Below are 14276 nucleotides of genomic sequence, written 5' to 3' on the forward strand. Positions count from 1 at the left end.
GACAAAAGAAATAAAAATATTACACAGCTTCATTCCAAAATCCAGTCTACATTATTGTAGTTATTTCAGTAATAATATCATCAATTAATCAGTAGCTCTGATGTCATTGCCAACTTCTCCCATTTTACTTAATTTAGATCACTTAATAACTACTCTGTTATCTGATAAATATAATGAGAAACTTGTCTTTATGCACAAAAGGTGAATAACAAAATCTTGGTATATATATATATATCAGTTCTTAATTCCAAATACTAGATTATTTTTCTAAATTTAGCAGTGTACAGGCATGTCATTAGAAATATTTTATTTGTATTCATGAGTCACTTTGCTTCTAACCTCATCAACAAGTTAACTGGTTTCTCACAATATGGTATTATTTTTTTCATCACTAGTGTTCTGCTGGTCTTATTCATAAAGGTCCAACAATAAAACCAGTTTAATTGGGAATCCTTGGCAATAACCCTTTAACACAGACTACTTCAATGTGCTCTGTATGACATTATCTTTGAAATCTATCCAGAAACTGTAATTGGTGCAAAATGAAGTGCCCATATCTTATCCCCTTCATATCTAAAAGGTATTATGATTGGCAAGGCAGACTGCTATATCATAATACTGTAGCACACTATATATATTTGTAGGTAATAACAAACTTTTTGAATTGGGCCTGGTACTGATCTGTAGCCAAAGCAGCAACCTACAATAGACTCAGTCCTACTGATTGAATAATTGATTGCCCCAACTAATAATCTGACCATAGAGCATGCTGGAAAGGGAAGGAGGAGTTAAGACTGTACCATTTCTGCCTCTGAATATTGTAATAATAATAATAATAATAATAATAATAATAATAATAATAATAATAATAATAATAATAATAATAATAATAATAATAATAAAGTTGGAAGGGACCTTGGAGGTCGTCCAACCTCCTGCTCAGGCAGGAAACCCTATACCATTTCAGACAAATAGTTGTCCAATCTCTTCTTAAAAACTTCCAATGTTGGAGCATTCACAACTTCTGGAGGCAGGTTGTTCCACTGATTAATTGTTCTAACTGTCAGGAAATTTCTCCTTAGTTCTAGGTTACTTCTCTCTTTTATTAGTTCCCCTCCATTGCTTCTTGTCTTGCCTTCAGGTGCTTTGGAGAATAGCTTGATTCCCTCTTCTTTGTGGCAACCCCTGAGATATTGGAACACTGCTATCATGTCATCCCTAGTCCTTCTCTTCATTAAACTAGACCTACCCAATTCCAGCAACTTTTCTTTATATGTTTTAGCCTCCAGTCCCCTAATAATCTTTGTTGCTCTTCTCTGTACTCTTTCTAGAGTCTCAACATGCTCTCAATTGTCCCTCTGTAGAAAGTGGTAAGGACAGGGGAAGGAACTTTTCTCATGCAACACAGAAAATGCAGATGCTGCTGTGCCCGCTTCACCAGGGTCTCATTGCTGAGTGATCAAGCTAGATTATTTGTTAGCTGCTAACACAGAAGCTTGATGCTACTAACCAACAATAGTAGAACTAATAGTAAACAGTTCAATAAAAGGGTTGACCCAGTATGCATCTGCTAAAAAAAAGCCAGTGTGTTACGAATGATAAAAATGTAGGTGAAAAGAAGGGTGCTAATATAATGCCCTTACATAAATCAATGGCACAACTATATCTGGAATATTGTGTGCAGTTGTGGTTAATAATAATAATAGTAGTAGTAGTAGTAGTAGTAGTAGTAGTAGTAATAGTAGTAGTAGTGTAGTAATAGTAGTAGTAGTAGTAATAATAATAATAATAATAATAATAATAATAATAATAATAATAATAATAATAATAATAATAATAATAATAATAATAATAGAGTTGGAAGGGACCTTGGAGGTCATCTAGTCTAACCCCCTGCTCAGGCAGGAAACCCTATACCATTTCAGACAAATGGTTGTCCAGTCTCTTCTTAAAAACTTCCAGTGTTGGAGCATTCATAGCTTCTGGAGGCAGATTGTTCCACTGATTAATTGTTCTGTCAGGAAATTTCTCTTTAGTTTTAGGTTGCTTCTCTCTTTGATTAGTTTCCATCTGATGCTTCTTGTCCTGCCTTCAGGTGCTTTGGAGAATAGCTTGACTCCCTCTTCTTTGTGGCAACCCCTGAGATATTGGAACACTGCTATCATGTCATCCCTCATCCTTCTCTTTATTAAACTTTATTAGACTGTTTTAAGATGAATTGTGTACCATAGGTTTTGTAGTCATGGGGATTAAATTCATGATGCAATTAAAAACACAATTATTTATTAAATATATTTTTAATAAAGATTTTATTATAGCCTCCAGAATATAATCACTACTAGCTAAAAACTGAAGGCATGTATTTTTGTATCCACGTAGCAAACTTTGACACCCTTGTGTACACTCCCGGGAAATTGGGTCTTCCACAACCATAGCCCCAACTAACAATTCCCATCAAAAACCATTTTCCATCACCTTTATTTTGACATGAAAGAGGTCCTCCAGAGTCTCCCTAAAAAGAGATTATTTTAAAAAGTTAACAATATTTAGAGAGCAATGTTTCTCTAGACAGTATGCATGACAGTATTATTTTAGTGATAAGATTGTTCATACAACTAATGATGGAAAGGGTTTAGTTGACAAGAAAAAAAATAAAACATCATTAAAATAGATATGACTATAATTAATCTAGATTTTTTTCTATCAACTACTAATTTCCTATATTTGAATTTTATTTCTATGGCCCATCAGTTTATCTATAATGTGAAACAGTATAGTTCATCACAGATTAGGGAACCATTTTATCTTCCAGTATGAAAATTACTCAGTAGGAAAGATGATCTAGATATTCCTTGAATAACTTATCATTTTATTAGAGTCATTAAGTTCATCTTGGCTGGTATGCATTCTGGAAGTTGTAGTCCCAAGCTTTCTGAGAAAATGTTCACCATGACAAAACAGAGAGAGAAAGAAGAGAGAACAGAAAAACAGAAAAAGTGGGGAAAAAACACCAGACTGAAGATTCTTATTTTTTAAGTTAATATTTCATGAGTTCACCTCTCATTATTTTATTGAAATGACGTGTCATTTTCCTGGCAACAGTACAGAAGTGATTTTCCCCAGCCTTTTTCTGGTTTTTTTTCCCCAGCTTCCCAGTCTAACCTATAACCATGAATTCTAGGTGGTTCCCAAATCTATGATTATTAGGGGGGAAGGGTAGCAAGTATGCATGCCAAAAAAAGTGAAATCCTTACTTTGCAGCTATCCCTTTTTCCAGACATTATTCCAGCACACAGCATGCGACTTGTGATAAGTCCATATGTTGAATGACAAACTGTCTGATCCACAATTTCCACCTCTGCTTTCTGCAAAATTGCTGGTGTGTCATCATCTAGATTGGGGAAAAGCATAATAAAGTAAGAAAAAAAACATTTCCAGTACCTCATTTTTAATGTTGACCATGATTATACTATACAGCATCATTTTGCATAAACCAACAAACTGTTTCATATGTATTTATTTCATATGGCATAGCATAACATTCATAGAAACAACATATAAAATGTGCATCAAAATATAAAACATCAGAATAGTGAATTATTTTAAAAATACACAGTACAAATGATAAATAAAATTATGTATTCATTTGTATTTTATGTAAACTTGGAATTTAGCTATTAGCTTATTGTTTCCTAAGAATAACATCTTTTGAAATCCAAAGGGCTATGTTCCAAGAAATGTTGTTAATAACATAACATACTTTAAACAAGCAATCCTCAATCGCTTTGTTTTCAGGATCTCTTTACCTTCTTAAAAATGATTGCGGACCCTCAAAGAATTTTGGTTTATGTGTGTTATATCTATTGATAGTTAAATGTATTAGAAATAAAATTTGAGAAATTTAAAAATATTTATTTATTTTAACTTTGTAGATCCCTTGAAAGTATCTCAGGACTTCTGGAGGTCTACAGACCACCATTTGAGAAGCACTGCTTTAGAGTATTCTAAAACTGTTACATTATTTCATTAATCCATGTAATAACCCCATGTTGTAAGGGAGCAGAGTTAGGCCCATGTGGTAGATAGAGGAATTGAAGATGAATTAAACCGCCTGGTTAAACAATTATAAGGCAGTCTAAACTATTCACATTACTAATAATAACAAATCTATAGTGTGATTTTCAAAATAGCATTCTGCTTTCCAGATTTCAGACATCGCTTAAACTGAAACATTTGGATTGGCCCAAATTGTTGTAGTTTGTGAAAAAGTAAACTATGTCCATGTCATATGTAGAGAAGCTGGCAAATGTTACAGGTATGCACCACCACTGTTCAGTGTTGCAGGTATCCAGTTTCCTTTGTTTGGAATGAGCCAATTGTACAAGGTTACCAAATTCTGCAAAAATTTCAATGTAATTAGCTTTTTGATATTATATAATAATCTATCAAATTTGCAAGAGTTTCATGGGCTTGCCAGGAATTTTAAATGATAATCTCTTAAGAATATTGAGAACACTGAGATTTGATCATCCTGCAAGAATTTGGCCATTAAAAACAATTATCTTTAAAAATAAGTTTTAATTTTGGCTTCTGCTGATCTTGTTTAAGAATCACTGAGTGGTTTGTATGTGTGTGTGTGTGTATTTGTATATGCATACATGAACATGTCCACCTGTGATTAAATGTTGCCAGTCCTTAGTCTACAAAGATTTTCCCAACTCAGGATCATCAGTATTTCTTGAAAAAAACAATTATTTGGTCAGAATGTTTAAGAAATTAGATTCTTTTAAATGTTTTATGCTTTTTCCCCTTAGTATTCCCAATTTACAAAGAATCTTTAAAATGGTATTCATTGAATTTTTACACTTTGATTTCCAAAGCGAGAACAGATACTTGGAAGCACTGATGTTAGATGAGATCTGTATATATTAATTATGATAGAATTAGATTCTTTTACAACAGATAACACTGAACAGAATTTACTAGCACATTACATGTCTTACTCTGGTTCTAAATTTGCTTACCTTCCTCCTAATTTCTTTTTTTTAAATAAGAAATGCATTTGAACAAGAATATTTTTTTCTGGAAATTGCATAGATTCAGAGTTGAAAGTTTAGATTAAAAATGCTGCACTGAAAAATAGAGAACTTACCAGAGAAGTCTATGTTAAAAATAGTTTCTTAAGAAATTAAGAAATGGGAAACTTATGTACAAAGGCTTTTTTTAAGTAAATTTGAGAAATTAGGAAAACATATATTGTGATCTAATGATTTATTATATATATGTTCAGACACATAAGCCATACACATAGATCTGAGGAAGCTGGGTGCTTAAGAAATATGAAATATAAATAAATAAATATCAGGATATGGATATCTGGATATCAAGATATAAGAATATAATCTTAAAACAAAGCTATTACAAATTACATGACAAACCAGTTGCCATTCTATAAAATGGGCATTTCAAAAAACCCAGAGATAATTCTTTTGGCTCATGTGTTTAAATTTTCTTTTTAATAATAAGTATTTGTTAAACAAATTAAACAATTTTACTTATAAGATATTTTAAGCACTTCCAGGTATTTCCAAAGGAAAAGCAAGGAGGGTTAGAATGGTAAAACTAGCATCAAGCTTTGCTCCTTTAATAATAATAATAATGATGATAAAGTTGGAAGGGACCTTGGAGGTCATCTAGTCCAACCCCCTACTCAGGCAGGAAACCCTATACCATTTCGGATAAATGGCTGTATTGTATTGTATTGTTGTATTTTTGTAATATAGACAAAAAGGGCAAAACTCACCATAAAATGCTCTGGCACTGCTATAGTCATTCTAATGAAAGCACCACTTCTAATGCTGCTGACCATTTCTTATTTTTACATAAGCCCTTTGTTTATTTGCAACAAATGAATGAATGATACAATGCACTGGGCTTACTTGTTTCCTGCTTCTGTCCCCAACCTGTTACCCAGCATTTTTCTCCAGGGTACACATTGTGCATGATGGGAGGTAAGCATATAGGCCCAACAGACCATCTCATTGCCTCAAGCCAAGGGCTGCTTAATTGCAATAGAGCAATGTCATAATCATAATTTTGACTGTTATAATATTCATGGACAATGATTCTCTTCAAAGTAGAGACAAATTTGGCTTTTCCTTGTGTGTGCATTCCCAAGTATGCTGTCCAAATTCTAGGATCTGATAACCTAAATGAAAACAGAACATTCAAATATCTATTATTGAACATGACCAAAACAAGCATTTATTATTAAATCCTTGAGGCAAAAGAAATTTATGCCTATATCTCAGTGCTGTTCCCCACTAGTGATCCCTATTTACAGGTACAGTGCAAGCAAATGAAAAATAGCATTCTTCTGTCGGTATTCTGAATATGTTAAGAACAGGTCTTGTTTCTTTCTTCTTCACTTAAAGGTCTATGAGAGGGGGGGGGATCACCTTTTTCTAATTTTTCTCTAATCTCCTTGGGATGGGACCAGGGAAAAGGCAAAATGTAGTTTTGCACAAGTGTTTTCAATGGTTGTGTTTTATTCTTTGGAATATAAGTTTTGCCTTATCGTAGGCTAACATTATTCCAGAAAAGTTTTAAACCCATATTTTAAAATGGGATTCATAACAGCTAACAAGAATGGAGAATGAAACTGGCTTTCTGTCTCCTGCTTCAATATCTATGCCTGCTCTGCAGAACATCATTCCCCCTGAGATTTGGATGGCCTCAACCCTGTCAGTGTTCCAAAAGGATTGAAAAATATTCTTATCCCCTCAGGCATTGAATTAAGACGTCAAGTGAGCCAATTGTACCACTGTATAGTTGAAGAATGTAAATGTCTTGAGGATCTCAGCTGCATTGTATTAACATTATAGTATTGTGGTTATTTTTAATCTTATAGTTATGTTTTTAGTTATTCTTAGCCACTCAGAGTTGCAGAAGCAACCCGGATAGTCATAGAAATATTTAAATTAAATGAATTGTTTGAGCAAGGAAGCAGGTAGTAGAGACATTGAGATCTATTTCACTTTAAGTGACTACTCTTGTACCAAAACTGATACACAGTTAGTTAAAACAGTAAGAGTACAATACAATTTTTGAGAGCTTTCAATCCATATCTATTTGCTTCAGAAAAAAGTACAGCTGAGGGGAAAGGACGTAGGAACAAGAAAAAGAGGAAAAAGACTTTCTAAGACACAATGCACAAAAGAGACAGTAAAATTGGAACTTGGATATCTTGAGGAGTTCTTCCCTGTTTCTAAGTAACTAAGCAATTAGGGAAATAATAATAAGTTGCAACTTCTAATTGGGGTCTTTTGGGAAGCATTTGGTCCCTCATTTGTCTGCCCACATAACTGTGGACTTACCCTGCTGATTCTCTAAAGTCCTTTTATGCTAAGGCCTGTGATAATGGAGTCCTTTCAGTGTACAGCCTGATGTCAGACTCCTATACTTCTTGAAATTTGACATTTGCATTAGTAAGTGAGCAAGAAAATATGAAAATATCAGAGGCCTTTGACAGATATTGACATGTGGGAAAATTTGTATGCAGGCTTATATCAAGTTATCTGTGTGTGCATGGATTTGAATATATATAAGAATACACTTGAATGTATATACATGTGTACAGTGTTACTGTACCCATTTGTATTGCAGTTATGCCTGTGTGATGCCCTTTTTCACCTTGGAAAAAAGGGGGCATATATTGATTCATTAGATACACAAACTTGCAGAATCTGCATTGGCTTCTGGAAAACTTCTAGAGTTAATATACATGACTGCATTCAGTTGTGGTTGATGCCCTTGTCTTTTCTTCAGTCTCTGCCATTTCCTTGTGACAGTGAATCGGGCATATGGTGGTGGGGGAATCCTATATTTGCACTGAAGAAGTTGAATAACATGAGCCACAAAGAATTATTACAGGCTAATGTGGAAGAGTTAAGACTACCACATCCAGGGTTCAAAAATCTGTACAACCACTAGATGGCACCTAGTAATTAACATTTTCTATATTTCTTTGCTCTCATCAAGTGGTCATCTGGATTTTTGCATCCAGGAGATAGATAGCCCTAGGAAAGGGAGATATTGAAATGCTAAGAACAGAACAATCTTATGCCCTGCTTATTAAACTAGTTTTATAATTGAATGTTGTAATGTCAAAATTGCATTGTATGGCTGATTGTTGCAGATTAAGGGAAAAACAATATCACCTCTGTGCTCTAAAAGAGATCACATGCGTGACATGAGATTAAAGGAATATCTATTATAATAATTTTATCTTCTTACCTGTTCCCCTGAAAACAATGGGCAGCAGAGAGAAGCCACTCTTTTGATATCACAGAGGCTCCACAATAAGCAACTCCAGCAAAATGCAAGCTGGCTTGCCAGGGCCATTCTCCTTCGTGGGTCTCAGAACCTCCCACAATCCGGTTGTGAGCATTGCTGTATCTAGGACTGCCACAGCCTTTTGAAAGAATGTAACAATTTAGCATGGTTTTTGCCCAGCAAAACTGCACTAGCAATTGATTTTAATTACTTAGATTGAATCAATTGCTATCCTATTTGTTTTTGTGAAATGCCGCACAGCATATCCAGAAGGGTATCCAATCTTTTCAGGCTTATGGCAGGAGCTGACCTATGCCAGAGTCTGTGATGGATGGGAAAAGGACAAGGAAGTACGGTACCTTGTGCCGGGACAAAATGTCCTAGCTCCTACAAATTATAGTCAGTTAAAATTAAATTGACATTATTTGTTACTCTCTATGGGTTTAATAATTCTTCCTTTGTCTCACTAAAAATTACATGTTTCATAAGGGCTCTAAAACCTATCCCTAGCAAGCAGCTCTGGAATCTCAACCTGTGTAAACCCTCAACCATGGAACGGTTCATTGGTCTCTACTCCAAGCATTATCCAGCCACACTTCAGATAGCTTCAGCTATGTGGCATATCTAGAGAACATGCATTAAAGAACTAGTAATTCCTAAGGGATGGAGGAATTTTATAGAAAGTCACTGCCTAGCAAAGTAGCTATACACTTTAGAAAATGGTTTGATCTTGTAGAAGACAGCTACCTAGCTGCAGGCCCATGAAAAAAAATAACACATAATAATATATTATAATAGCAAAAGACATGTACTATGTTTCATTTTGGTGCTCTAGTACAGGAATTCTTGGCCCTTTTTTTTTTTTTTTTGCTTGTCACTATCTTCTGAGACTTTTGTGTTGTACTTCATTGTTGAAATTGGCTGATTATTAGCTGGGGGAAAAGTACTTTACCTGTACTGTACTGCTTATTAATCTAAACCAGGGGTATCAAACCTTGGCAACTTTAAGACTTGTGGACTTCGATTCATCTGGCTGGACAATTCTGGTCTTAAAGTTGCCAAGATTGGATATCCTGCTCTAAATGGAATCATGTAAAAACTGTGGTCTCCTAGAAATGTTGCATGCTTCCCTAGAGATAATATAGCTCACGTTGAGAATCACTGCTCTAATATATATGGCTGAAAGTAAATTTATGCAAAGTATTTATGGAATACTTCGAAAGTACAGAAAATTACAGGCAACTGTTTTATAAAGGAAGATTATCTCCATATCTCATTAATTTTAATGATGGGCTAGATAATCTCCATCCCAGTGCCTTTACTGTCTATATAGAGCTCAAAATATATTATTTAGTTATGAAGTATTCTTGGGAGGTTGAAAGCTATAAACTGTTTTATCTTAATGAAATAATAATTGAAACGGAAGGTAGTCAATTCCAATCTTTGATGGGCAAACCCACCAATCTAAATATTAGAAATATAAATTTGAATATAAATAAAATTGTGTATGTTTGATAAAAACAATGAGGATTAGACCAAAAGGGCAATGAATATATAGTGTATGAATATACTTGTATATGTCCTTCAAATATACTGTACTTACTACAATTTTCATCACTTTGATCAAGACAATCCAAGATTCCATCACACTTCGCATTTTGTTTCTTGAAGCAAATACCATTGTTGCATTTAAAAGTATTGCTGGTACAGGGAATGCCTAAAAAGCAATAACTGTAATGCTCAAACAATATCAGTTGTCTAAAAGTCAGCACAGTCATTCAAGAATTCTTTTTGTAAACACTCCTCACCCTTGGTATAAATGTATAAATGTAAATATAAGTAAACTAAACAAACCATTTCGCCATCTGTGAAAGAATCCTACAGAGCAGCATTTCTCAACCTCAGCAATTTCAGATGTGTGGACTTCAACTCCCAGAATTCCTCATTCTGGAGCTAGTGGTCACCATTGCAGATGCCCCTTCTACAGCCCCAATGCAATGCCCACATTTCCATTTCCTTTCTTTAGAAAGTTTTTTTTTTTAATCTTCCAACTTTACTGTTCTTATATTTCCTGTTGGTTTTCCACACATTTGCACAACTCACTTAGTTCTTATAAACTGGTAGGCAATTTCTATTACTTTTGTACGCCAGGATAAGATTGATGTGTTAAAGAAACAACATGAAGCAACATGAACCTGCCAGTGAATTCCAAAGGCAAGATTTGAACCAAAGGCTTCTAAACAGGTTCATCATTTGTACACATGTAGAATATCTATGTATGTAGAAAATGATGGGGCTTCAGTCTATCGCTGTGCTTGCCATTTAGCTTGTCCCCAATTGTAGATACTTTTGCGTACAATTCTAATTTCTAATCTGCTACAGAATGCAGAATGAGATACATTTAATTGTTTGTAGGGTGGGACTCACTTTCCGTGCAATGTAATTCATCCTGACCATCTTTACTGTTATTTATTCCATCGCAGATAAAAGAATGGTGCTGTGTTAAGAAGTTGCTACTACAATTTTGTTTGTCTATTAAAACAAAAGAAGATAAGCAACATATCACGTGGAGAAGCAATACAAAAAAGCAGCCAACTACAATTATTACTATATTATTAGTTGTTGCACACTACAGATACTTAACCACAAAACAGTTCATCGCTTTCATCAAAGCAGTCATTGATCCCATCACAAAGCTGAATTTGTTGGATACATAACCCACTGTGGCATTCAAAAGATCCAAATGGACAAGCTAAAAGGCAAAAGGGGGAAAAAAATCCTGTGACTTCAGGCTTTCTATAAACTTCTTGTATTAAAGTTCAAGTTATGAGAAAGCAAGCAGGAGCTTTAAGAAAATAAGTCCAAATATAAGCATGATTAAATAGTTCTCTAGAACTATTGCTATTAATTTCAAAGAGCCAACTGTCCTACTGAATATTCCTTTTAATAAAGTTGTAGAAATGTTACTTTCAAGCTGCTGTAAAAATGAGATAATGAAAGATACAAGCTGAAACTTATTTATTTTCAGGATTCATTTGTAATTCATATTTTCTCACGATCTATACACCAAGAAAAGCTATATAGAGCTTGGATTCTGGACTGGGAAAGCTAAAAAATGTCTGTAGCTCTAATGTGTCTCTCTGAGTAGTATCTATTTCCAATTTTCTTCTTTCTGTAGCTTTCTGATCTCCATTTCTATCCTCTAATCTAAACTCAGGAATAAACTACATATCTCCCTATGGGTACACTGGTATAGATTGAAAGAATAATAAAACTAATTCTGTATTTTTAGAGTGGCCTTTCTCAAGTGGTGTCACTTGGGTTCTACAAAAAATCATGATTAACATGAAAATCATTTTTTTTCTATGTGCCATCATCTATTTTAGGCTGAGAGATGCTTCTTCCTCATTTTAGTCGTTCACATGAAAATGAGCAATAGTGGGATTTTCTTTCCCAATTATTCAGCACTTCTAGTAGCAGTACTCAGCTCATCTGTCCACGTATCAATGAAGAGATATGAAAGAAAATTATGTTAATAATATCTGAAATGAACTAATTATCTATATTTTTATTATTAACGTGCAATTTCATTTTATACCCATTGTATATTACAGTTTTAGTTTTCATGCTATGCAAGATTTCTAAACAATCTAGGAGTGCAGCTATAATTACAGTACATCCATTGGGACTAACACAAATGAATCAAAACCTTCCACCTGATCATCAAATCATTCCAATTTTAGCAGATTAATTTTTGATATGACAATTTGCTGCAGTATACAGTTACACATCTTTTGAATCTAGCACATCAAGCTTCCTTAATTATAAGTGGTAGATATTGAATAGAAGCTAAGAAAAGATAATATCTTTATAGCTGGATACATCTGCATGCCAGTAAGGTTTTCTAATAATTTTTACAGTCAGTCTTACGCTGGCTGATATTGTAACTTCCATATTCCACAAGAAAGGGCTGTTCAGAAAGCTTGGAGCTACACTGAAATTCCATGTTAACCACCACGTTTGCCACACGGAATATTGTTTGATGATCAATGTAGTAGCCACAATACCTGCAAAATGGATGATATAAACTTATGCAGACCATCTCTTGCAAAGAGGTGAATAGTATAATATAGTTACAGTATAATTTTGCATTACCACATTTCTAAGTCTACATGCCAAAAGCTTCACCTAGCAGTAGATTATCTCTATGCAATGCTCTATTTTATTCCCTAAAGGTTTCCATGATTCTCCTTTGCGATCACCATTAAGTACTTTCTTCTGTATTTCCCTAACTGAAGACAGATTTTGATTCTATTCCACTCCAAGTTTGCACCCACTTTCTTTTGTTTTCCTCCTGTCTTAATGTATGGATGAGAAAAATGATAAGGATCAAATTCTTATCTTTCACCTAGCATTTTCCCAACGTGTTTTTGTGTTTTATACATGTCTTACTTAGCTTATCTGTTGGGACTAATAATACCTTGCTTGATGGACAAATAATTAAATCATATTAATTATCAGTTTTAATACACAATAGTTCCTTTGTTTTACAGTAAAACATGCTTCTAAGGACTGATAAGACTAATTTAAATTTCTCCATACAAATGTACACATCTTTAGTTATATTCTTTATGCCTCCTGAATTTTATGTAGTATTGATACAATATGCTAAAAGATACGCGCGCACACACATACACACACACACACACATGAACTGCAAGGAAACAACTTGTACATTGCAGTGATAATTAAAAAACTTTCTAAATTATCACAAAGAGACAACCATACTGACCCTTCCTTATCTGTCAAACTATGTTTCTATAACTGTAACATTAAAAACTCATAAGTGTATTATTTCATATGCAATTCTTTTCATTTATTCCTGCACCATTAAACGATTTACAATATATGAACACACTTACATAAGCTCATTAATTTTCCACCATCCACGTTCACAGCCTTTAATGCTTTTTTCACTGATCATATAATTATGAAACATCAGCGCAATACCAAAGTTCTTCTGAGAAGCCTGATTTTAAGAAAGAATAAAAATATCTGTCTTTTCTTTTTTCAAAGGGAATAAATTTTCTGGCAACTTTTACTGTGTAGAAATAGGGGCATGTAATACTTTTTATCAGAACTTATTTTATATGCCACAAGAATAAAATACCTTCTTGGAACTGCTGAAAGGACTGTGTCGTAAACAGATACAGTAGGTGGTGTTCTATCCATCCCCCTCTATTGAAAGAGGGATGTTCAATTTTAACATAAATCGCCTCTTTTATCCCTCTTTCAAACCAGTGGTCTTCTCTACCCAGAGTTGGACTTTGCTGTCTTCAAAAGAATCACCTTGATCTTTCAAATGTAAATGCTGAAAATTGTCCTGATGGGTTTGTTCTCCTATGTTGTGCCATGCATTTGTGAAGTGGTTGTTTTGTTTCTCCAATGTACAAATCTGCACATATCTCAGTACATTGTACTGCATAAATTACATTACTCAGTTTGTGTCTGGGTATTTTATCATTGGGGTGGACAAGCTTCTGTCTTAGTGTATTCTTGGGTTTAAAGTGCACATTGGTTGAAAATCCTCCTGAATTTTTCAGATATTCCTGCAATATATGTAATGACAGTGTTGCAATGTTACAAGTATTGTGCCTTGTGAATGGCATTGACCTTCAGTAGGTGTTGCAGGAAATTGGTGACCTTTTTTTTTATAACTGCTGGTAAGATCTCTCTTTGGAGTCTTATACAGTTGCAAGAAAAAGTATGTGAACCCCTTGGGATAACACAGAGTTTTGCATGAATTGGTCATAAAATGTGCTCTGAACGTCATCTAAGTCACAACAATAGAAAAACACAGTCTGCTGAAAATAATAATGCACAAACATTACATGTTGCCATGGTTTAATTGAACATAACATGTAAACATTCACAGAGCAGGG

The 14276-nt window shown here is 34.1% G+C and overlaps 1 protein-coding gene across 1 annotated transcript in view; it reads right to left on the reverse strand.

Moving 5' to 3' along the window:
- Nucleotides 1-2338: 2338 nt before the first annotated feature.
- LOC107300475 (transmembrane protease serine 7-like) overlaps nt 2339-14276 on the reverse strand; it is a gene marked incomplete at its 5' end in the record, with an annotated part of 25287 nt that continues 13349 nt past the window's right edge. The window contains 9 exon segments of the mRNA XM_015829801.2: nt 2339-2512; nt 3255-3391; nt 5940-6208; nt 8296-8473; nt 9941-10051; nt 10762-10866; nt 10979-11086; nt 12265-12401; nt 13257-13425. Coding sequence (XP_015685287.2) covers nt 2339-2512; nt 3255-3391; nt 5940-6208; nt 8296-8473; nt 9941-10051; nt 10762-10866; nt 10979-11086; nt 12265-12401; nt 13257-13425 — 1388 coding nt within the window.

This window comes from Protobothrops mucrosquamatus, unplaced genomic scaffold, assembly GCF_001527695.2.
Source record: "Protobothrops mucrosquamatus isolate PMUCROS unplaced genomic scaffold, P.Mucros_1.0 scaffold7189, whole genome shotgun sequence".
Lineage (NCBI taxonomy): Eukaryota > Metazoa > Chordata > Lepidosauria > Squamata > Viperidae > Protobothrops > Protobothrops mucrosquamatus.